The following is a 25,576-nucleotide window of genomic DNA, read 5'->3' on the forward strand; positions in this document are numbered from 1 at the left end:
CCCCGCGGCACGTGGGATCCTCCCAGACCGGGGCGCGAACCCGGTTCCCCTGCATCGGCAGGCGGACGCGCAACCACTGCGCCACCAGGGAAGCCCTATTTTTAGTTTTTTAAGGAACCTCCAGAGTGTTCTCCATAGTGGCTGCACCAATTTATATTCCCACCAACAGTGTAGGAGGGGTTGCCTTTTCTCCACACCCTCTCCAGCATTTATTTGTAGACATTTTAATGATGCCCATTCCGATCGGGGTGAGGTGACCTCATTGTAGTTTTGATTTGCATTTCTCTAATAATTAGTGATGTTGAGTATCTTTTCATGTGCTTTTTGGCCATCTGTATGTTTTCTTTGGAGAAATGTCTATTTAGATATTCTGCCCATTTTTTGATTGGGTTGTTTGTAGTTTTGATACTGAGCTGTAAGAGCTGTTTGTATATTTTGGAGATTAATCCCTTGTCAGTTGCATCATTTGCAAATATCTTCTCCCATTCCATAGGTTGTCTTTTCATTTTGTTTATGGTTTCCTTTGCTATGCAAAAACTTTTAAGTTTAATTAGGTCCCATTTGTTTATTTTTGTTCTTCCATTATTCTAGGAAAGAGATCCAAAAAGATATTGCTACTGCTTATGTCAGAGTGTTCTGCCTATGTTTTCCTCTAGTAGTTTTTATCATATCTGGTCTTACATTTAGGTCTTTAATCCATTTTGACTTTATTTTTGTGTGTGGTGTTAGAGAATGTTGTAATTTCATTCTTTTGCATGTAGCTGTCCAGTTTTCCCAGCACCACTTATTGAAGAGACTGTCTTTTCTCCATTGTGTATTCTCGCTTCCCTTGTTATAGATTAAGTGGTCATAGGTGCATGGGTTTATTTCTGTGCTTTCTAACCTGTTACATTGATCTATGTGCTATTTTTGTGCCAGTACCATACTGTTTTGATTACTGTAGCTTTACAGTATAGTCTGAAGTCAGGAAGCCTGATTTCTCCAGCTCTGTTTTTCTTTGGCTATGCATCGTCTTCTGTGTTGCCACACAAACTGTAAAATTTTTTGTTCTAGTTCTGTGAAAAATGCCATTGGTAATATGATGGAGATTGTGTTGAATCTATACTTGATCTTAGCCAGAAGGCGGAGAAGCGATGTGTTGAATCTATAGATTGCCTTGGGTCGTAGAGTCATTTTGACAACATTGATTCTTCCAGTCCAAGAACACGGTATATCTTTCCATCTGTTGGTGTCATTTTCAATTTCTTTTATCAGCATCTTATAGTTTTCAGAGTACAGGTATTTTGTCTCCTTAGGTAGGTTTATTCCTAGGCATTTTATTCTTATTGATGCAATGGTAAATGGGATTCTTTCCTTAATTTCTCTTTATGATCTTTTGCTGTTAGTGTATAGAAATGCAACAGATTTCTGTGTATAAATTTGTATCCTGTGACTTTACTGAATTCACTGATGAGCTCTAGTAGTTTTTTGGTAGCATCTTTAGGATTTTCTATTTATAGTGTCATTTACAGTGTCATGTCATCTACAAACAGTGACAGTTTTACTTCTTCTTTTCCAATTTGGATTCCTTTTATTTCTTTTTCATCTGATTGCTGTGGTTAGGACTTCCAAAACTATGTTGAATAAAAGTTGTGAGAGTGGACATCCCTGTCTTGTTCCTGATCTTAGAAGAAATACTTTCAGCTTTTCACCATTGAGTATGATGTTAGCTGCTAAGGGTTTGTATCAGGATGATCGTGGCCTCATAGAGTGAGTTTGGAAGTGTTCCGTCCTCTGCAGTTTTTTGGAATAGTTTCAGGATATGTGTTAACTCTTCACTAGATGTTTGGTAGAATTTGTCTGTGATGCCTTCTGGTCCTGGACTTTTGTTTATTCAGAGTTTCTAAAACACAGATTCAATTTCAGTACTTGTAATTGGTCTATGCATGTTTTCTACTTCTTCCTCATTCGGTGTTGAGAGATTGCACCTTTCTAAGAATTTGTCCATGTCTTCTAGGTTATCCAATTTATTTGCATATAGTTGCTTGTAGTAGTCTCTTATGGGCCTTTGTATTTCCATGGTGTCAGCTATAGCTTCTTTTTAATTTCTAATTTTATTGATTTGGGCCCTTTCTTTTTTTCCTGATGAGTCTGGCTAAAGGTTTATCAATTCTGTTTATCTTTTCAAAGAACCAGCTTTTAGTTTCATTGACCTTTTCTATTGTTTTCTTAGTCTCTGTTTCTGCTCTGATCTTTATGATTTCTTTCCTTCTACTAATTTTAGGTTTTGTTTGTTCTTTCTCTTGTTGCTTTAGGTGTGAGGTTAGGTAGGTTATTTGAGATTTTTCTTGTCTCCTGAGGTAAGCTTGTATCACTATAAACTTTCCACTTAGAACTGCTTTTGCTGCATCCCATAGGGTTGGATCGTCATGTTTTCATTTTCATTTGTCTTTAGGTATTTTTTTATTTCCTCTGATTTCTTCAGAGATCCATTGCTTGTTTAGTAGCATATTGTTTAGCCTCCACATGTTGGTGTTTTTTTCTTGTAGTTGATTTCTAATCTCATAGTGTTGTGGTCAGAAAAGATGCTTGATATGATTTCAATTTTTTAAAATTTACCCAAGCTTGCTTTGTGGCCCAGCATGTGATCTACCCTGGAGAATGTTCCATGTACACTTGAAAAGAATGGTATTCTGCTGCTTTCAGATGGAATGCTTTATAAATATCAATTAAGTCAATGTGGTCTAGAGTGTCATGTAAGGCCTGTGTTTCCTTATTGATTTTCTGTCTGAATGATCAGTCCATTGATGTGAGGTGTTAAAGTCCCCCACTATTATAGTGTTACTGTCAATTTCTCCCTTTACAGCTGTTAGCATTTGCCTTATATATTGAGATGATCCTATGCTGAGTGTATATCTATTTACAATTGTTCTATCTTCTTCTTGGATTGATCCCTTGATCATTATGTAGTGTCCTTTTTTGTCTTTTGTAACAGTCTTTATTTTAAAAGTCCATTTTGTCTGATATGAGTATTGCTACTCCAGCTTTGTTTCGATTTGGAAATCCTTTTGCATGGAATTCCCTTTTCCATCCCCTCACTTTCAGTCTGTACGTGTCTCTAGATCTGAAGTGGGTCTCTTGTAGACAGCCTGTATATGGGTCTTGTTTTTGTATCCATTCAGCCAGCCTATGTCTTTTGGTTGGAGTGTTTAATCCATTTATGTTTAAGGTAATGATATGTGTGTTCTTATTGCTGTTTTGTTAATTGTTTTGGATTTGTTTTTGTAGGTCTTTTTCCTTCTTTTCTCTTTTGTTCTCTTGTGATTTGATGACTATCTTTAGTGTTGTGTTTGGATTCCTTTTTCTTTTTTGTGTGTATATCTATTACACATTTTTCGTTTGTGGTTACCATGAGGTTTTGATATAGCAGTCCATATATATACATGATTGTTTTAAGTTGCTGATCTCTTAATTTCAACTGCATTCCAAATATCCCTCATTTGTACTCTCCTCCTCTCATGATTACTGATTTAGATATCATATTTCTGTGTGGATGATTTCCTACCTTTACTGTACGTTTGCCTTTACCGGTACGCTTTTCCATTTTGTAATTTTCTTGTTTCTAGTTGTAGCCTTTTCTTTGCTGCCTAGAGCAGTTCCTTTAGCATTTGTTGTAAAGCTGGTTTGGTGGTGCTCAATTCTCTTAGCTTTTGCCTGTCTGTAAAGCTTTTGACTTCTCCATCAAATCTAAATGAGAACCTTGCTTGGTAGAGTACTCTTGGTTGTACGTTTTTCCATCACTTTAAATATACCGTGCCACACCCTTCTGGTTTGCAGAGTTTCTGCAAACCAGTGATTTCTACCACTCTGTCTTCCAGCTCACTTATAAATTCTTCTGCCTCATTTATTCTGCTATTGATTCCTTCTAGGTGTGCTTTTCATTTCAATTACTGTATTCTTCAACTCTGTTTGGTTGTTCTTATCTTTTCTAACTCTTTGTTAAAAACTTCTTGTAACTTCTAGCTCTGTGCATCCATTCTTTTCCCACATTCTTGGATCACCTCTCCCGTTGCGGAGCACAGGCTCCGGACGCGCAGGCTCAGCGGCCATGGCTCACGGGCCCAGCCGCTCTGTGACATGTGGCATCTTCCCAGACCGGGGCACAAACCCGTGTCCCCTGCATCGGCAGGCAGACTCTCAACCACTGCACCACCAGGGAAGCCCTCTTGGATCATCTTTACGATCATCACTTGGAATTCTTTCTTAGGTAGATTGCCTATCTCCACTTCAGGTAAGTTGTTTTTCTGGGCTTTTATCTTGTTCCTTCATTCTGGAACATATTCCTCTGCCATCTCACTTTGTTTAAATTTCTATTTGTATTTTTATGTATGAGGAAAGTTAGTTATGTTTCTCAACGCTGGAGAAGTGGCCCTCTATAGGGGATGTCCTGTGTGTTTCAGCAGTACACTCCCCGCTCATCACCCACGGTCCAGGGACCAACTGGTCTCAGGGTAGGTTCTGATCTGCATTTGTGTACTCGGTTCTGCAGGCTGCTGGATCGTAGCTTTCTTGCTTCTGGTGTCTGCCCCTAGTGAAGCGGGCTGGGTCTTGGCCCTCTGGAGGCAGGGCCGTGTCATAGGGTGTGTCTAGAGGTCTCTGTGGGTTCAGGAAGTCTTTAGGTGGCTTGTCTGCTGATCGGTGGGGCTGTGTTCCTGCCCTGTTGGTCATTTGGCCTGAGGTGTCCCACTACTGGAACCAACAGGCTGTTGGGTGGAGCCAGGTCTTGGTACTAATGAACCAATATGTCATCCACCAGGATTGTTCATGTGGTTGAATGTAGCCCAGTATGTCTGCCACCAGTGTCTATGTCCCCACAGTGAGCCAGAGCCAACCCCCACTTCCAAGGAGCCCCTCCAAGACCCACAGGTAGTGACTTCATAGGAGCCTGGGCCAGACCTGCTTTTGCCCTGGGTCCTGGTGCACATGAGACCTTGTGTGAGCCCTCCAAGAGTAAAGTCTCCCCATTCCTGTGGAGCTCCTGCACTCAAGCCCCACTGGCTTTCAAAGCCAAATGCTCTGGGGGCTCCTCCTCCTATATGCCAGACCCCCAGGCTGGGGAGCCTGACATGGGGCTCAGAACTCTCACTTCTGGGGGAAAACTCCTGTGATATAATTGTTCTCCAGTTTGTGGGTCACCCACTTGGGCAGGGTATGGGATTTGATTATATCACGAGTGCACCCCTCCTACCGTCTCATTAGGTTTCTTTTTTTATTTTTTTTTTAAACAAAAGAGAGAATTTTATTGGCTTGTGTAATGGAAGAGTCCAAGGGTTGACCTCAGGCTTGGGTAGATCCAGGTGTTCAAAGTACATCAACAGGATCCTTTTCCTTCCTGCTGTCAGATCTGCTTTTGTTCAGAAGACCACAAATAACCCCCCAAGTAATGGCAAAGGTGGCCCCAGCAGCCCAGGCTTTCATTCTGCCACCAAGCCAGTCCAGCAGAAAGGGAGCATCTCTTTCCAACAGCAGTAAAACTCCCACCTCAGACCTTGATTGGCAGGTCTGAGTCACGTGACTACCCCCAAGGCTGCCAGGAGGAGGGGCCAGCCTTTCCAGAAAAACGTAGACTCAATTGGGAAGGAGGGGGAGTGTCCCAAAAGACAAAGAAGAACGAGGGGCACAATAACCACTATCATCCACCCCTACCCTGTGGACCTGTCCACCTGCAACGCAGAGCCCTGCAGCAGCACCTTTGCGGAGGTCAGCTGCTCAGAGAGCAGGGTGGTGTGCAGGAGAGGCAGCCTGCAGAATATTTCTCTTCTACAGTCACAGTCCTTTTGTGCTTTTAAAGCTCTCAAATAAATCATAAGCCTGGAGGTTATGATTTCCAAGGACAGTCGTCTTCTATGTGTCTGCTTCTTTTTCATTTTATTCACTAGTTTGTTGTATTTTTTTAGATTCCACTTATAAGTAATATCATACAGTATTTGTCTTTCTCTCTCTGACTTATTTCACTTAGCATAATGAATATAGTTCATCCATATTGCTGCAAATGGCAACATTTCATTCTTTTTTATGGCTGAGTACTCATCAATCTTTATTTATTTTTGTTTTTTGTTTTTTTCCTTTTTTTGGGCTGTGTCGGCTCTTCGTTGAGGCGTGCAGGTTTCTCTCTAGTTGTGGTGTGTGGGCTCCAGGACCCATGGGCTCTGTAGTTTGCAGCGCACAGGCTCTCTCATTGAGGTGCATGAGCTCAGTAGTTGTGGCGCACGCAGATTTAGTCGCCCCAGGGCATGTGGGATCTTAGTTCCCCGACCAGGGATGGAACCGGCGTCCCCTGCACTGGAGAGCGGATTCTTTACCACTGGACCACCAGCGAAGTCCCCATCAATCAACTTTAAAGTGGACCTCTCAGTCTGTGAGTCCCAGCCCTTCTGCCTGCTTTGTAGGACAACATTCTGTTACCTTTATGCTGTCACTCTGGAAAATTTAGAATTTTCCAGATATCTAGAAAATTTCTGATTTGCATCTCAGCTCTATAGATTTCTTTCCCTTTGGATATCTTCTCACATTTCACTGGCATCTGGGGAGGAAGAGCAGCTAAATGTGTGCTCATTCCTCCACTGACTTAGAAGAATTTATATTCATTTTGCTTCTCTGAGCTTTTAAAATGAGTATGCATCATTACATTCATAATAAGAAAAATAACCACCAAAGCTATTCTTAAAATGGGAGGGGTTTAGAAACATGTTCTGGTCAGGCAGAAAAGAGAAGCATCATGTCAGTGATTTGTACCGAGCATTATAGCACTGACCAGGAAACCACCTTCCCACAGTGCTTCAGGCTGAATGAGAAAGAGGCTGCAGAGTTCTGCCATAGAGCCCAGGGTCTCTCCTGTGCTTTTTATCCTTGCAAGCTGAATTAGAAATGATGTTAATGCAGTAAGAGTGTCAAATATAAAGCCTGCTATTAAACTGACGTGTCAGCTAGTGGCTTCACATGGCGAGCATTTATCAGCTTGCTCTTTGGAGGGACTCAGGTGCATGGTTCTTCTGCTGGTCTCACCTAGGGTCACTCATGCGTCTTCAGTCAACCGGCAGTCGGTGGCCTCACTCACCTGTCTAGGGCTTGGCTGGCTGTTTGTTAGCTGGGGCAAGAGGGGGGACTGGGCCAAGTGTCTCTTGTCATCCCAAAGGCTATCTTGGGCTTGTTCACATGGCGATGGGTTGCAGGGCTTCCACGAACAGCAAGAGAGGAAGCTGCCAGGCTCTGGACTCGCACAGCATCACTTCCATCAGTCTCTGTGATCAGAGCAAGTCATAAGGCCAGCCCAGATCCAAGAAGTAGAGACCACCTCTTGCTGGAAGGAGCTGCGAAGTATTGTGGCAACTTTTGCAATCCACCATTTCATAATTCTGTCCTTTAAGGCTAATTTCCTGTTTTCTAATTTTGTGTTGTCCTCAGGGTTCTGAGGACCCAGTCTCTGGAACGGTTCTACAATAACGTGAAGAGCCGCTTCAAACGCTTTGGCAGCGCCAAGGTCTTGAAGAACCTGTACAGGAAACACCGGCTGGAGAGCAGAGGGTGCTTTGACATCCTAGGTATGCTGACTGCCTGCCACCTGGGAGTCTTTGGGGGGTGGGCGGGATAGAAGAAGGCCTGGCTTGGAGGCCCTGTACACTGCGGCACACTCACTTGCAAAAGATTGCATCGCAGTGGTCTTCAGCAGGGAGTGTGGGAGTGGGAGCAAGCCGTCCAAGGCACAAGCGGTAAGGGTGCATTGCCTGCTAGTGTTGGAGGGTCTCCTGAAGAGCTGGGGGGAGGCTGTGGCTCACCGCGGGGACAGGGACACTGGCAGTGGAAGTTCTGGGAAGTGCTCCTTCCATTAGGTTTCTTCTCCATGCCTTTGGATATAGAAAATCTTTTTTGGTAGGTTCCAGTCATTTTTTTTTTTTTATCAATGGTTGTTCAGCAATTAGCTGTGATTTTGGTGTGCTCGTGAGAGGAGGTGAGCTTAGAGTCTTTCTACTCTGCCGTCTTGTCTCCCAACTGACTTTTATTTTCTAAGTGAGGAAGGAAGAACCTCTGGAGATGAGAACTAGGTCACTGGGGGACTGGGAAGGAAGGAAAACATTTCATGTTCCTTTTGAATAACAACCATGTGACCAGATCCTATTAAAAAAAACATTTAGAAGCAATGAAGTGTAGATAAAGGAGAGGCAGGCGCATAAGAGGAAACCAAAGGGATAGGGGATACGAGCAGTGATGACAAAATGAGACCCTGAACGCTGGGCCACCAGCGCCCCCATCAGAACACGCCCACTCACCATCACTGACACACTGATAAAGGAGGACCACGTCCGCCACCTGCAGGGAGAGTTCATCGGGTTGCTTGGCAGTAAATGATCTAATGATTTCCACTTGGGTCAGTGCTGAGGGCGAAAGGGGACATAATGAACTTCCGGTAGCAGTGGAAAAACAAAACAGGTACAAATCAATAATCTGCATTCACTTAGTCTTTCTGTGCAATCAGAGCCAGCACAGATAGAAACAAGGGAGACCCCTAAAAAGCAGAAAATCTTTCCCAGGAATTCTCTTCCTTGGCTAAGAGCTTTAGGAGTTTAGAAGCTCAGAATCGAGAGAGGCCTTTTACGATACATGAATCCCCTCAAAAATAGCCTTGATAAGAGGTCATTAGATACATCACACAATAGAGGAGAAAACGGTCCCTGTGCATTGGGGAAACTGAGTCAAGATAGATTAGGTATGTGCCAAGGCCATGAGGATAAAATCCAACATCCATCCCGTTCTCCTGGCTCTCATCCAGGGTGCTCCCCAGCGCACCCAACAGCACATAGAAGCTGCCAGAGAAGTTTAGAAATAAAAGGAGCTCCAAGCAAAAGTTAGTTAGAAAACATTTTAGTTTCCCCTAAATTCTCGATCATAACAAATCAATTTTTACTTCAGTGACTTGCTACTGGCTGGCCTGAGTTTTTACTCTGTTTTTTCAAATATGAAACTTGATTCCAGAGAACTTTCAAACCAGTCACTTTAGCTCTGACTCTAAGCTTAAAACTATGATTTTTGAGGGCTCCAGAATATCCACTTTTGCTGCCCCAATTCTTTGAATTTGACCTTCCAGCTAGAATCATCCAGAGCAGCATAACAAGATGCTTAGCATATGACACTCATCTTTACTGTACCAGTTCCTAGTTCCCTAGAAGAATAAAATATATTTTTTAATATTACTTTAATTTTTTAAAAAAAGTCAAAAGGAAGGGTAAAGTAATTTACTTTAAGGTTAAAAATCCATTTCAGCTTAGATTCACACTGTCAGTATGGAGAACGTTTAAACATGCTACTATTGCCCATAAACAACAGCTAGAAATTTAAGAGCTTTACAGTATAAGCAGGGCTTTCAATGTAAAATTTAACTTAATCCTATCATAACCCCATGTTGTATATAATAATGCACCTAACTTGCAGATGATTTAAGAGGCCCAGAAAGGCTATGCAGTGATCTTCCATGTTTACACAGCAAAGAACTGCACTTTGAATTCAGTCCCCTTGACTTCCAAAGCAGGGAGCATCCAGAACTGAGGTGGGACGGCAGGAAGGAAATCTTGGAGAAAACTTACAAAGCAGGTACTGTGGAGGTTAGCCACTAATAACCCAGCGACCGGCAGGGGGCAGAGCCCTCCTCGTTCCAGAGCAGACGGCCCTCCGGGTACTTACAGGTTCGGTCCGGAGGCTGCTTCCCGCTGCTATGTCCCAGGGCAGTTATCCAGCGGGCTCGCTCGCTCCTAAACACAGAGGGCAGATCCGGTTGAGAGATTCAGTGGTGCTTAGACACAGAATGAAGTATGTTCTAGAATGCAAAGGCATTCCCCGAAAACAGGGCAGACATTCTCTAGAGAGGTAAGTGGCTGGCCTTCAAAGCTAGGGTAAGAGTTATTTAAAAATGAAAAACAATTAATAAAAATAAAAATGATCATCTGGGAAATCTCAAATAGGCCTCAAACGAGTCATTGTCAAAAGATTCTGAATGAATTTAGCTTGTTTTTAAGTGGAATTTCTCATATAACAGTTTAACATTTAACAAATATCTGATTACACTAATATAATCACAAAAAGATATTTCGTACGCTCACAATCTGATGTTTAACATTTCAAAAAAGTAAATTTCCTTTTAAAAAATCCTAGTAAATCAGTCTCTTGCCACTCCCTCCCCTCTTCTCCTTCCCCCACACTCAACCCATTTCCAAATAAATGAGAAACCTGACATTAAAGTTGTTCTGTTCCTCATACAACAAATGTTGCCAAATATGAGCCTTAGTGAAATAGAAATTCTTTGTTCTCAAATGCTTAAAATAATTTAGTGATTACAGGAAAAAAAAATTTTTAAGGTAAAAAACAACCAAAAGCTTTTAGACAATATTAAGCTACAATTACATGAAACAGAATAATTATTTAACTAAAGGATCAAAAGTTTCAGGTGAGCAAGCATTATTCCATAATACAGTAACCAGGTTTTTGATTTGGAAAGTCAAGTATTAGCATTGTGATTAAATAAACCACACACACATACACACCTGAAAACCTTTTAAGAAGCATTTACATGGCAGATACAGCACTTGACATCCATTATTTCCTGTAAGCTTCCCAAAAGCCTGTTTAAGGGATGAAAAGACTGCACAGAAGTTCGGAGGTAAGAGACCCAAACGAAGGTCAGTTTCTACTGTGCCACTCTACCTTCTTAAGAAGGGATGCCTTATAGAAATAAAAAATAAAAATTTAAAAAAGAAATGGGACCTAATCAAACTTATAAGCTTTTGCACAGCAAAGGAAACCAGAAAAAAAAAAAAGAAAGAAAGAAAAAAGACAACCTATGGAATGGGAGAAAATATTTGCAAATGATGCAACTGACAGACAAGGGCTTAATCTCCAAAATATACAAACAGCTCATGCAACTCAATATCAAAAAAGAAACAACCCAATCAAAAAATGGGCAGAAGATCTAAATAGAGACATTTCTCCAAAGAAGACATACAGATGGCCAACAGGCACAAAGAAAAGACACTCAACGTTGCTAATTATTAGAGAAATGCAAATCAAAACTACAATGAGGTATCACCTCACACCAGTCAGAATGGCCATCATGAAAAAGTCTACAAATCACAAATGCTGGAGAGGGTGTGGAGAAAAGGGAACCCTCCTACACTGTTGGTGGGAATATAAATTGGTGCAGCCACTATGGAGAACAGTATGGAGGTTTCTCAGAAAACTAAAAATAGAACATATGATCCAGCAATCCCATTCCTGAGCATATACCCGGACAAAACTCAAATTCAAAAAGATACATGCACCCCAATGTTCATTGCAGCACTATTTACAATAACCAAGACACGAAGGCAACCTAAATGTCCATCGACAGATGAATAGATAAAGAGGATGTGGTACATATATACAATAGAATATTACTCAGCCATAAAAAAGAATGAAATAATGCTATTTGCAGCAACATGGATGGACCTAGAGATTATCATACTAAGTGAAGTAAGTCAGAAAGAGAAAGACTAATACCATATGATATCACTTATATGTGGAATCTAAAATATGGCACAAATGAACCTATCTCTAAAACATAGACTCACAGATATAGAGATCAGACTTGTGGTTGCCAGGGGGAGGGGGGAAAGGGAGAGATGGACTGGGAATTTGGGGTTGGTAGATGCAAACTATTATATTTGGAATGGACAAATAACAGGTCCTACTGTATAGCACAGGGAACTATATCCCATCTCCTGGGATAAACCATAATGGAAAAGAATATTAATAAAAGAATATAAACATGTGTAAAACTGAGTCACTCTGTTATACAGCAGAGATTGGCACTATATTGTAAATCAACTCTACTTAAATTTTAAAAAAAAAAAAAAAAAAAGGGATGCCTTTATGCCTGGTACTTTAAACAAAAAAACCTGGAGAAAAAAAATTTTTTTTCTCCCACAACGGCCTGCACCTAAAAGATGCTTCTCACCATCACTGTATCTTCACTCCCCGACGTGTATCCATCCTTCCATCCAGACAGAGCAGACTTCTTACAGTCTGGAACTCGACATGCTATTCCACACCTTTCCTATTTGTTCTTCTCACTCTCAAGTACCACCTTCCCCCTGTTTTTACCAAGCTGTGCCCACTCATCATCACTATTTGATTGCTTTATTGAAGAACACACACATAAAACACTGCACTAATCTTTAGTGTATACAGATCTGTGTTTACTTAGGTACCACCGTGTACACATGCCCACAGATCAAGACACAGACGTGCCAGGAGGTTCCTTTTTTGTCCCTTTCCAATCAATAACCTCCTGCAAAGGTAACTACTGTTCTGATTTCCATCACATAGACAAGTTTTGCCAATCTTGAACTTTATGAAAATGGAATCCTATAATATTGTCCACTGTGGTATCTGGCTTCTTTTGTTCAACACATCTACTCAATATTGAAAACACAAGCCTCACCTCCTCCAGGTGGCCGCCTCTGATGCGTGAACCCACACTTCCGTCCCCATCCCATTCTTGATAATCCTGTTCCCACGCCCCCCTCTGCACAGCTCTGTCAGTCACACTGCCCGGCAGCTGTAGGCCTACTGAAGCCAGGCACCTTATCTCCATAACTGCCTGCACATAACAGGAGCTCTGTAAAACCCTGACCTCGCATAAATCACTACTGATTGACCACCCCCCCATCTTTTATGGACTTGTCTGTTTCTCTGACTGGGCCATAAACTCCCCAAAGACAGTAATTGGATCTTGTTCTAAATAGCACAGGGGATCACATATATGCCAGGTACTGTGCTTTTTTGTATTTTGCAAGTACCATCTAGTCTAATATTTTTTTCTTTTTTTTTTATCCGGTACGCGGGCCTCACTGTTGTGGCCTCTCCCGTTGCGGAGCACAGGCTCCGGACGCGCAGGCCCAGCGGCCATGGCTCACGGGCCCAGCCGCTCCGCGGCACGTGGGATTCCTCCCAGACCGGGGCACGAACCCGTGTCCCCTGCATCGGCAGGCGGACTCTCAACCACTGCGCCACCAGGGAGGCCCTAGTCTAATCTTTACAACCGTCTTGCAAGTATTACCGTTATTATTCCCAATTTTTTTCAGAGGACGAAGCTGAAGTCTGAAGTGTTAAGTGCCTGCTCACAGTAAAACTGCTAAGTGGTAGAGTCAGAATATAAGCCAGGCAGCCGGGGATCAAAGAGGTGGTTCTCCCTAGCAGGAGCTCACAAAGTAACGAGGGACGGCAGGAAGGGTGGAAACTGCAGTCTGCTGAAAGACAGACTTACTTAAAAGAAGAAAATGAGGCTGGGCCCTGATCGAGCTGGTGAGTCAAGTAGTAATATGCACAGTTTATGTAAAAACTGATGACACTGTCTTGCTTTTAAAAACTTTGTCTCTCTCCAATACAGGACAGAAGGCTTCAGGGTGGTTTTATAAGGAACAAGTAAAGCACAACCTCCTTTCATATAATCCCAAGCAAACACTTACATCTTTGGTATCTCTTTGTTGGGTAAGATTTTTAAAATTCAGGCTCAACTAGAATTTCCAAAGTACAAAGGCAATTGAAAGCTAAACAATATCTTAAGGATGGAAGAGCTGTTCGCCAAGAGTAACCCGAAACGATCCATTTGCGTCTCCACATGCCATACCCAGACATGTCAGACTCATCTTTGGCTTACCATGACATTTTCACATGGCCCTAACTGCTGTCTGCAGTCCTTCAAGTCAGATCTCCCAGCCGTAGACCGTCTGTGACATCTGAGTGGCCAGTTTTAGTGGCAGCCTCACCCTGCAGCCAGTTTCTAGAAGTCCAGGTGAAATCTTTCACTCCTGTAGCATGCTGCCTGTATGCTAATGGCATCCCTTCGACATGGCAGCCCCTCACAGGGGCTCCAGAGGACAGAGCAAGACAGTCCTTATTGCCTCGCTGAAAGGAGCCGCTTCTTGAAATGGCTTCAATTGAATCAGTCCCACCCCCTCTGAGATGCCATCAAAACCGCACGACATTACCCAGGGCTTCCACGAGCCATGCCAAGGAGCTCCCTCCCATCACGAGGCAGAAAGCACTGCACCTCTGAAGCAGGGAGGAGACTCACTCCACATAAAATGGAACTTTAAGAACAAGAAAACCCCGGGCCTAGACATACCCATTATTAAATTTAGATATCAAGTCCAAGGCTCACACACAGACAACTATTTTCTCCAGGGACGAGGCGAGACAATCAACACGAATTCACAATCCATGCCACACCCAGCTTACTGAGATTTCCCTTTGCCCAAAGTGCCAGAATCAGCAATGCCGCTGATGGGGACCTGGGGCAGATCAACTTCTAAGGCGCTCCTGACCCCTCCTTCCTTCAAACAACATTCACCAAGTCCCTGCCTTTGCAGGAGCGCTGTGCCAGGCTGGGGCTGCCAAGTGAGTAAAATGGAGCCTCTTGCTCTTCACAGCCTTCCTTCAATGAGGGAGCAGACAGACGCACACAGAATCCAACACACTGTGCGATGTGCTGGGGTGGCGCCCTCTAAATAAAACCCATCTGAGAGTTGAGAAGAGACCCTTTCAACATAAATATCTGGAAGCGCAGTCCCTTCTCTATGCACGGCATGAAATGATGCACCTACAGCTCCCCACTCCGGAGTCAGCTGTCACAGAATCTTGTCCTGTCCCTCATGTGATTAATTAAGCACCGTAGCTTTAAACTTAATTACACAAAGGTTGAAGATACAGCCAAGCTGGACTTCGCATTGAATACCAGGCATCTGCTAGAAAACACAGATCCACACTAAGAAAGTAGGAAGCAGGGTTTGAAACAGAGGTAGGACTGTGAATGAGACGGAATGGAACAAACACCCACAAAGGGCTTCACCACTGGAGGGGGGTCTCCCTGGATTTTCAATAGAAGTGAAGAGACCTCAGCTGCTGTTTAACCTTCCTTTATCCCTTTGAAAATGGCATTTGACCAGATGTATACCTTTTGTGCTCCGTTTCACAGCCTACACATTTACCTATGGTTCCTTGTGAAACTCCTGTACCCATGGCCTTTGGGATCATGGAGATTGCTGTTTTTGTTCATTCTCTCACACATTCAGTTCAACGAGATGAGTGCAATAAGCAGATCCATTAAAGAAAACCCACAGGGCAAAAATGGTCCTCATGAATGCTGTGCAACAAAGCCTTATAAAGCTGGATACCAGCTCAACTTATTAAAGAATCTAAGCAAAGCAAAGTAGTTCCCCTAGCCCAGCCCAAGTTGAAGAAATTTAGATTCCATGACAATGAATGCTGTGCAACAAAGCCTTATAAAGCTGGATACCAGCTCAACTTATTAATTTAAAGAATCTAAGCAAAGCAAAGTAGTTCCCCTAGCCCACTAAGAGTTGTAGAAATTTAGATTCCATGACATGTTATATAGTTAAATCAACTGTTTCCTGTTTATCATATCAAACAGCTCATGAGACCTAGTCTGGTCCAGAATCCTGAAGTATAACCTTAAATGGGTCAACTACCTGTTTCCTTGGAAAAAAGACCCACACCATTACCTGCTCTCCTGTTTTACTGGAGGCCAGTGATGAGGAATCACCAAAGATTTAAGTATCTTGACGGGCACTGTACAAATGTAAAAGATTACTGGACATAGATTCCAGATTCAACGAAGAAAAAAATATTACAATCTGTAATAAATACATTTTCTTCCATACAAATTGTGATCTCTATATGTGGATTTTTCTTAAAGGATGAAGAGTATGTCAGACGTACTATTTACAATTTTATCCCATCCTATTTACTTCCTGTTAATTAAATCATTAACAGAAGCAGGAAGAGAGCAAAAGACTGCCTGCAAACAATGCCCCTTTATCAGGAGGGCCCAGGAATGGGTTGTCAGAATGGCTGACAGGACTGTTAGGCGTCTGGTTCAATTTGTGAGACAAATTTTGAGAAGGGCCTTTGCTTACAGCTTAAGGTGATTATATCTCATAGCTAAATAGAACGGGTGAAGAAAGTTTTCGTTCATTACTGAACACATCCTTATGTCTCATCTCTGCACAGGCTGGACCCAAATGCCATCCAAATTCCATTATGGACACAGGAAGCCAAGGACGCCACTTGCCACAGCGTTGCTCTGTGCCAGCTGCAGCTGTCTGGGCTTCATTTTAATGAAGGCAGACAAAGGGGGCTCTCGGCCTTGAACATTCCTCTTGCAAGGCCCAGAGGGAAAAGTGACATTAGTAAAACATTCCTCCCTTGTCCTTTTATCAAGGGTAAGCTTCTGTATTTTCCACCAACCACTGTCTCATTAATAATGCAATGACTTAAGATCTTTAACAAGCAAACAGATATAACACAGTATGGCTTAGACGTACATGCTAAAAAAAAAGTTTAACCACGTCCTTGACAGCAAATGTTGAAAAACAAGTGGAATTTAGATAAAACTTGCTCTAGCAGCACAAAACAAAACAAACAAACAAAAACCCCAGTGAATAGAGACTGATAGAGGAGCAGTATTTCTCCTCTATGCTGCTACTAGCCTACCTTGCCTTGGATATAGAAAAGCGAATTTTATTAATTGTAGGGCAATTCCAAAAAATATTTACTGGGAACCTGCTACATACAAAGTGAGAAAAGGACAAAACTGAAGCTGAGTATGGGGATTAGTAATAAAACCGTGAAGAACTGATTGGAGAGAAGAATGGTTAGGCGGCTTTTAGGGTGGTTCAAAAGATAAAGGATGTATGGGTTGCCCTGGGGAGGAGGTAGTGGGATGGAAACGTGGGAAGATGCAACAGCGTTTCATACAGGGAGAAGCAGTCCAGGATGGATCTGTTCAGATCTAGAAGCATCAGAAATGACACCAAGTCTCCAGACTGGGTAACACGAAATGGTGTCAAAGGTACCATTTACAGAAATGTGTGTGTCAGGGAAAGCAGAGCGTACTGGTGATGACTGGTTCCAGACAGGCTGCATTTCTGAAGGGGAAGTGAAGGGGAAAGGTTACATGTGGGAGAAAAACTAAGAGCACACAGATAACAGCTTGAGAACATCTCAAAAAGGGGGTCAGCATCAGAGAGCTGGGCAGCTCACAAAATTAAATGATATTAGAGGTAAAGAAAGCGGAAGGCCGGACTGCTGGGTGTGGTACCTAGGAAGCCACTGCTCATCTTCTGATGGAGCGCCCTCAACTGGGTGGCAGAGGAAGACACCATACTGAAGAGAGTCAAGGAGTAACTCAATATAGGGGGTCAGCTGCTCAAGCCAAAAACCCAAAGCATCATCGATTCCTCTCTTTCACTCACAGCCACCCCAACTCATCCTGTCCTTCAGTTGGTCCTGTTGTCTCCACCTCCACAATGTTAGGTTTCCATCTCCTCGCACAGACCACAGTCCATCCCAACATCAAGACTCCCCTGGACTGGGACTTCCCTGGTGGCGCAGTGGTTGAGAATCCACCTTCCAATGCAAGGGACACAGGTTCGAGCCCTGGTCCGGGAAGATCCCACATGCCGCGGAGCGGCTGGGCCCGTGCACCACAACTACTGAGCCTGCGCTCTAGAGCCCGCAAGCCACAACTACTGAGCCCATGAGCCACAGCTACTGAGCCCGTGCACCACAACTACTGAGCCTGTGCTCTAGAGCCCGTGCTCTGCAACAAGAGAAGCTACCACGATGAGAAGCCCGTGCACCGCAACGAAGACCCAATGCAGCCAAAAATAAATAAATAAGTTTTAAAAAAATCATTAAAAGACTCCCCTGGACTAATGCAACAGGACCCTAACTGCTCTCCCCACTGAAACTCCTGTGACCACACCAGTCTTCCATGGAGCACCCCATTTCAGCCTAGGAGGCTCTGAACCAGTGCTTCTCAAGATATCTGGGGTGAAGAACTGTTCTTCACCACCCCCAACGCCCACCTCTGCTCCAGTTCATTGTGGACCAGGTGTTCTCAAATACAATAAAAATGAGTTACTGATAAAATTATCACATGCTTTGATGCTGCAGAAATGTCAAACTGCTGTAAGTTTTTGACTGCTTCCCTCAAGCCGGGCCAGTAGCAGTTTGAGGACTGGCAGCCCACAGACCACACTGGAATAACTCTGCTCTAAAATGCTCTGTAGGGCTTCCCTGGTGGCGCAGTGGTTAAGAATCCGCCTGCCAGTGCAGGGGACACGGGTTCGAGCCCTGGTCTGGGAAGATCCCACATGCGGCAGAGCAACTAAGCCCGTGCACCACAACTACTGAGCCTGCGCGTCTGGAGCCTGTGCTCCGCAACAAGAGAGGCCGCGACAGTGAGAGGCCCGCGCACCGCGATGAAGAGTGGCCCCCGCTCGCCGCAGCTAGAGAAAGTCCTCGCACAGCAACGAAGACCCAACGCAGACAAAAAATAAATAAATTTATAAAAATAAATAAATATATTTAAAAATTAAAAATAAATAAATAAATAAATAAAATGCTCTGGGCTCCACCAGCCTCTCAACCACCCACTCTCTCCCTGGCTTATTCTGATCTAGCCAATTTCACTACGTTCAAGCCAAGTTTGATGGCCTCGAACTTGTTTCCCTAGGAGTTTGGCACTTGCTGTGCCCTCTGCCTGGACCGTTCTGGCCCTGCATTTTCCCATGGATGGATTCCTTCCAGGCACTCAGGGCTCAGTCCCAAATGTCACCTGGAGAAGTCTTCCTCTGCCATCTAATTTAGAGGACAGATCCCCATCCCAGCACTTAACACTCCGGAATACATTCCTGGCTTTACTGTTTCCACTGCACTTATTTATTTTTTACATTGGATGAAGAAATGCTTTCCCACCATCCCAGTTCACTGTAGGCCATCCGCCCAGGCAGACTGGCAAAAGTTCAGTGCCACCAAAGTCACCTCCTTGAGGGCAGGAGGCACAGAGGCATAGGTTCTTCAGTGGAACAGAAGCCCCCAGAGGGCAGGGATCTGGTCTCTGCACTGTTCACTGCTACATCCCAGCACTTAGAATAGCACCTGAAAGGATGCAGGTGCACAATAAAAGTTCACTGAGTAAACAGGGAGAAATGAAAGCTGCTCTCTTGAGAAATGCAGCTGAAAGGGGAAGGGGAGACTTAGGGGTGGGTTGGGGGCCAGGAGTAGTACAGCAGAGGGTAGGCAAGACAGAAAACAGGAGGAGAAAAATGAACGAACGAGAGGGGCACACACAGCAAGCACCTGGAATTCTCGGGGACAAGATCACCGGGAGCAGTGCTGAGGGGCTTCCTTGTAGAGGAAAGACTTGGCACTTGGCGTGAGCCCTGAGAAGTAAGATATTTGGTAATTCGAGGAGGTCTGAGAAGGGCATTCCAGGAAGTAGGAAAAACATAGGCAAAGGAACAAAAAAGGAAGTTTAAATGGAAGATAATTTGAGGGATGCAACATCTATGCAGCATTTTATTATAAACTATTTCAAACCATATGATGCCTTAAATTTACCACAAACTTTTTCATTTTAAGTCTATGAACTTAAAAAGTCACATTTTAGTAGTTTTTCACATTTAATAGCAACTAGCTTCCTGGAGTTTCCCTTCCAGAGCCAGAACGAGGCCAAGCTGAGCAGCAAGATGGGGGTGGAATAGTCTCCGAGATGGCAGCTTCTCAGAAGCTTAAAATTTGTTATTAGAAAGAATATCAGATTCAGGAAGGTCAAGGTCTAGTCCCATTTTGGCAGTAACTCACCTCCTGTGTGACTTTAGGCAAATCACTTCACCTTTTTGAGTCTCATCTTACATCTGGGAGAAAACTGAGGGACTTGGGACTACAGACCTATAATTAGGGTCACAACATAGTTTATCGTCTAGAGACACTCTGGAAAGTCAAAGAGGGTGCTATTCTTAATTTTGCCAGAACAACAGACATAACACTGATCAAAGAAACCGAGATGTACAGTCACCTATCTTACTTATATGCTTCAGTTCTGAAGCACCATCCTTCTCTAGAAACACCCAAGGCTCCCTTCATGCTCTCTAGCTGGCCCTGTGCCTGGCACATCCCAGATGCTCACTAAGCGTTTGCCCCATTTCCTTTGGGTGAGCTTGTCTGCATTCTTTATGTAATCAAAGCTATTGATCTGTTCTTCCACAGCTTCACTGCCTTATAATAGTTGAACCGTCCTTGATTTCACATTCCTCCGTATAACCCCAGGTGCCTCTACTAAGAACAGTTTTGCAAAGAAGGTAAATATTTAGGTACAAATCCTATTCTTTTTCAAACCAAAGAGTAAGTAGCCAAAGAATGTAATCGACTGGTCTGAAATTCTGCAATTACTCAAGGCCTGGGTGGTGGTGAAAACCTTCTCAACTAGATTGCTAATGGACCATTTTAACCATGTATAACATAAAAGACAGAAAAGTTAAAAAACATACTCACCTATACATTTGGCAAATCTTAGAAGCAAAGAAAACATTCTACACAGGCCGAAACTCTTGACTGCTCAAAACCAGGTAACCCAGAGCTGGCCTGCACATTTCCAAATACAGCATGTAACGACTCGCTAGACTTTGAAAAGCTGATTGGGTTTTTTTTTTGGTTTTGTTGTGTTTTCTTTTAAGGAAAGTGCATCCTGGCTGTCATGTATTTTCCTTCAGCACCAATGATACTTTATGCCTTGTAGGTTTAAAAGTATTTGTCCAGTTATTTACTTTAACTGTAATTGAGTTGGTGGGGGAAGGGAGTGAGGGAGTCACTCCTTCCGTACCCAAGGAGACAGCCGCCCCTCTGCCCCTTCTGGAATGTTCTCTTGCTATTAATTGAAGAACTACAAATATGAGTCATACCCATGGGTTTACGGGTGACATAACTAGATATTCTGAGAACATTACTCATTGAGGAAATGAACATCCATTCAGTCCATGGCAAGATCAAAAGGCAAGAGGGTGGAACAAAGACTACAGAACGTCCCAGGAAAGGATCTAGCCTTGGTGTAAAAACTGGACATGCCGATGGTTTACGGCCTACTCTCTTGGGATAATCGCAGAAACCAGCAGTAGAGATTACATAAATTATGAATGAGACAGGAAAAGCTCTGCTGATAAAGAGCAAACAATCCTTATAAACACAGAGCAAAGGAAAACGTAAAGCGAAACCAACAACACTTTCTCCCTTACTAAAAAAGACAAAATAAAATCTTCATTTCTGAGAATTCTTTATAACAAGCAGTAATCTCCAAAGTGTTTAAGACTTTTTCATCCTCAAAGTCCTTTAAGATCCAAAGGTCAGACATACTAAATTCTCTTTTTTACGAGAGGCTTCCCCAAACAGAAGAGGTCTAGGTCTGTCTTCACAGGCCAAGGGGTTTAATCATTTTTAGAGTCAAAGAAATGCCTTCCTCAGCCCTGGTCTTGGGTGTGTCTCCTGCTGGTCACCTGCACAGACCAGCAAGCACTGCACCCACCGGAGGTGCCCTCCCCAGAGGGGAAAACACAGAGGAGCAGCCTTGGAATGCAGCAGGGCTTTCCAGCAGTTTCCTGGAAGAATTCTGGGACCTTAGGAAGAGGTATTTCTTTGTTTTATAAACAAACACAGAGGATGACGCTCCTTTTCTTATTCATTCCCTCTGTTAGCTCTTGAGCAAATTTGGAATACTCTCTTTCTTTCGGCTGTTTTTAAATCTCAAATAGCTTTCTATCACCCTGCCCCCTCTTGGTTTGCTTCACCCTTGGAAAAGTTACTTCTAGTGCCAAAAACCATGAAATGAGCATTTAGCCTTTTTATGTGGATGGCTTTTTTCCTTCTTTTTCTTTTCTTATATCTCTCTAACAATCCAGGGACCCTGTTAAAATACTCTTAAAAAGTGGAGATTATCTCTTTGGGTTGGCTTTCGCTAAGATTCTGTTACAGTCTTAGGGTTGTTATTCAAGAGCTGCTGGTCCATTTTAATCACACCATGTAGGAGCCAAGTGGGAGACGGTGTAGGAACCCCAGAGGACCAAGAATTAGGGAACTTCTCCTTTCCCTCCACTGTTCCACCCTCTGACCCAACACAATACCTGCCTGTGATGATTGTTCTAAGAGGAGGTTTCCAGTTTCCAAACAAATTGGTCAGCTATCTCTAAATGGACAAAATCGCAATGTAACCAAACAGGACCCTACAGGGCCTTCCCAAGACAGACATCACCCCGACCCCGCCAAAACCCTCTGTTTTTGCTCCTCTCTGAAGTACCTAGGTAACGGTATCTGATGCGCATTTCCTGAGTTGTTTTACAGATGCTAAAACCACCACCAAATGGAAGAACTTAACTACTTGATGATCATGAGCCCCCAGACCCACTGGCACCTAAGGATTCATGATGTCAACCACCCTGTTAGCTCAACACCGACCCCTCAGAGAATTGTGCACGAGCTGATCACATCCCCCGCGACCCCCTCCCTCCTGTGGCCTTTCCTTCGGGGACGTGGGGGTTTTTAGAGTGCGAGTCACCCATCCTCCTTGTATTGGTGCCTTTACAATAAACGCCGCACTTTCCTTCACCACACCCTGGTGTCAGTAGATCGGCGTTACTGTGCACGGGCGAGCAGACCCGAGTCTGGTTCAGTAGCAGCCCGGGGGGACTTGACAATTAAGCCCCCCCAACCCCGTTCCCTTCATCCTGTGAGGATGGGCTGCCTACTAACTGCTGGTGAGACTGCAGGCACAAACAGGATGGCTTCTGCCTCTGCATAAACTCTGGATGGGAAAGAGGGACCGTCCACATGTTAGGGAACCGTTGATCGAAACTGCCCTCCTTGGCCAGGCACGACGATAACCACTTGCATGAGGTGTCTCACAACAGGAGGTCCTGATAGGGACATGGGGCTGCCGTGGAAAAGTAACCAGGAGAATTCGGGAGGGGCCGAAAGGCGGGAGGAGATGCCAGCCCATAGTGGGCGCCAACCTCCCAGAAACGGTCATGCTAGAATCCATCTTGGCTGAGAGATGCGAGAACCACCGGGGAGGACCCTGAGTCAGATCAGATACGGGCAACAAGCAAGACGATTGGTCAGAGACAACCCAGAAACTAACCCCATTACCATAAAACCTGAGACCGAGAGCCACATGGCAGAGCAGTCCTCCTGGGTTCCCTCACCCTGCTGTTCTCCGCCCAGGCACCCCTTCCCAATAAAGTCTTTTGCTTTGTCAGTACGTATGTCTCCTCAGACAATTCATTTCCAAGTGTTAGACAAGAACGCATTTTCTCAGGCTCTGGAAGGGGTTCCCCTTCCTGCAACAAACATATTTCCCCAAACTGAGTTATCTCTTTGGACAGAAATCACTGGTCTTTCTGCTGCCTGGTCGAAGGTAGTTGATACAAAATGACTTCAATTTCAGTAGCTAAGAAAACTCAGGGCCTAGGATCAAACTACCAGTTAGGTCATATTCCTAGGGCTCCTGGGTGATAATTTTATCAATGATTAAAATAAAATGATTTTTAAAACACTCTGTAAATATAAAAGCACACCACCTAAAGCACAACACATCCATCAGGAGTCATGGGGATGAAAATATCAATATCCATCTCTCAGGACACTGAGAAGATCACAGACGAGCATCTGTATAAAGCACCCAGACCTATGCTTGGTGCATAACAGGTAATCAATAAAAAAAATAAATAGTGGGGAGAGTTCACTGTTTTTAGGGAGTCTGTGAACCAAGGGTAATCAGGTAGGGAAGACGGACCGCAGATATTCTGAAACCCGCTCCTCGCACATACTTACTGAGTCTCAGCTCCCAGCAGCATCTCCACTTTCTCGTTCACGTGGTTACTAAGGACTGTCAGCGTGAAGAGGTGACTAGCAGAGTTCTGTCTGGAATAAAGCACCGTGGAACTGTTCTTCCCTGGAGAAGAATTAAGCTCTTCACTGTCACAGGACTCCACCAGCAGCTGATCTCTTAAGGAATAGTCATTGACATTGTAACTTTCTTCACTGTAAGGAAGAGGGAAAAAGAACATATCAGAAATTCAGTGGACGAGACTGTGACATTATCGGTTTTCAAATCACATTTTGGGGGAAGGTGGCAGGGGAGGGAAGGAGGACAGGGAGAGAATGACTTATTTTAAACTAGGAATTGGACTCAATTTATCTACTGATTACGAGTCCATATAACCCTCCAAAATTAAACCTGTGAATTACTATTTTTCTGTAGTATACTAAATTGTATCTTACATAGAAAAGCAATATGAGAAACAATTATTAGCACCTACTGTATAGCACAGGGGACTCCACTCAATTTTCTGTAATGGCCTATATGAGAAAAGAATCTAAAAAAAGAGTGGATATAGGTACATGTGTAACCGATTCCCTTTGCTGTACATCTGAAACTAACACAACATTATAAATCAACTCTACTCCAATAAAAATGAAAAAAAAAAAAACAAACAATTATTAACCCCTCTAGGTTTTATTTTACATTTTCCTGGCATTTCCTTGCAACAAGTGAGACACGCACGCATCATGGTAAGGCCTGAACAGCTACACTTCCCCAGCCTTACCCCCATCCGCAGGATAGAGGTCGTCTCAAACCTACTCACACTCTGGGTAGCGAAGCTGCACTCGCAGCCTCCAGACCACCAGGCACAGGAGGGGAGAACAGCCCCAGAGGTCTGCTTGCTTCTGGCAAGACGCCCAACCCATCCTTCTCTCCCACATGCATGGCCTCACCACCCGTTCAGAAACCACCAGGACAGATCCTGCCACGCCCTCTATCCCTGCTTATGCCCAAGACCTCCTGGTGTACTTCATTCCCCTGAATGCACTCTCACCTGCACAGTGCTGTGAACGTGCCTAATCGGGCCTCACCTCCCTAAGCCCCTCGGCCGAAGCATTCCACTGCATCCTCTGGAAATGCACCTCATTTAGGGAATCCAGCAAAATCTTCTAAATCCTCAGCCTCTTCTCTGAACTCTCCCCTTACCTTCTCGCCTTGGCTCTTCTAGAGAGCACAGCCTCCTCTGAAGGCTGTCTGCCTGCTTGAGTCTCATTACTGCTAGACAAGGATCGCTTCCTCCTCCCAGAAGGCCCCCAGCTTTGCTGTTCATGCCATCGGTCTCTATCTCATCATCACAGGCATCTCCAGGCCCCTGGACCGTGCCTCATCCTCACTCATGCGTTTAGTGGCTGGCTCACTGTCCCTCTCCAACACTACTTTCTTGAATTTCCATGTGGCAATCCTTCCATCACCCCAGCCTCTCAGTTCCTTGACTTCCCCTTCAACAATCAACCCTGTCACTACCACCAACTGCAACCTCTCCGCAATCCCAACGTCAAACACCTCTGTCCAACCAGCCCCGCCCATCTCTCTGGCTCACCTCTTCTAATCCTCAACCTCAACAATTGTAACCCACCATTCCTACAGCCCACTCACTCCACCACCTTTCCCTCCATCCTTAAACCCTTCATGTCCTCTCATTCATGCTTATTCACTTATCCAGCTTGAATTTCTTGATACCCACTTACAATCACTCCTTGCATACACACTCATTTCCTCGGCAAATCCCAACTCGGGTTACATACACCTCCCCTCTATTCTCTATCTGTACTCTCA

The 25,576-nt window shown here is 43.9% G+C and overlaps 1 protein-coding gene and 1 long non-coding RNA gene across 2 annotated transcripts in view; one reads left to right on the forward strand and one right to left on the reverse strand.

Annotated features, from left to right (window-relative positions):
- LOC114486145 (uncharacterized) overlaps positions 1-23,145 on the forward strand; it is a 29,471-nt gene extending 6,326 nt beyond the window's left edge. Inside the window, exons 3-7 of the long non-coding RNA XR_008616983.1 lie at positions 7,444-7,580; positions 13,149-14,463; positions 15,497-16,307; positions 17,342-20,231; positions 22,214-23,145. This is a non-coding gene — a long non-coding RNA (uncharacterized lncRNA). The remainder of the gene's footprint in view (positions 1-7,443; positions 7,581-13,148; positions 14,464-15,496; positions 16,308-17,341; positions 20,232-22,213) is intronic.
- The window catches only part of ARHGEF26 (Rho guanine nucleotide exchange factor 26), a 143,692-nt gene that overhangs the window by 3,377 nt on the left and 114,739 nt on the right, over positions 1-25,576 (reverse strand). Inside the window, exons 12-14 of the mRNA XM_024131870.3 lie at positions 23,749-23,958; positions 9,715-9,782; positions 8,307-8,411 (exon numbers count right to left, since the gene is read on the reverse strand). Of these exons, the coding sequence (XP_023987638.1) occupies positions 8,307-8,411; positions 9,715-9,782; positions 23,749-23,958 (383 nt within the window). The remainder of the gene's footprint in view (positions 1-8,306; positions 8,412-9,714; positions 9,783-23,748; positions 23,959-25,576) is intronic.

This window comes from Physeter macrocephalus, chromosome 1, assembly GCF_002837175.3.
Source record: "Physeter macrocephalus isolate SW-GA chromosome 1, ASM283717v5, whole genome shotgun sequence".
Taxonomy (NCBI): domain Eukaryota; kingdom Metazoa; phylum Chordata; class Mammalia; order Artiodactyla; family Physeteridae; genus Physeter; species Physeter macrocephalus.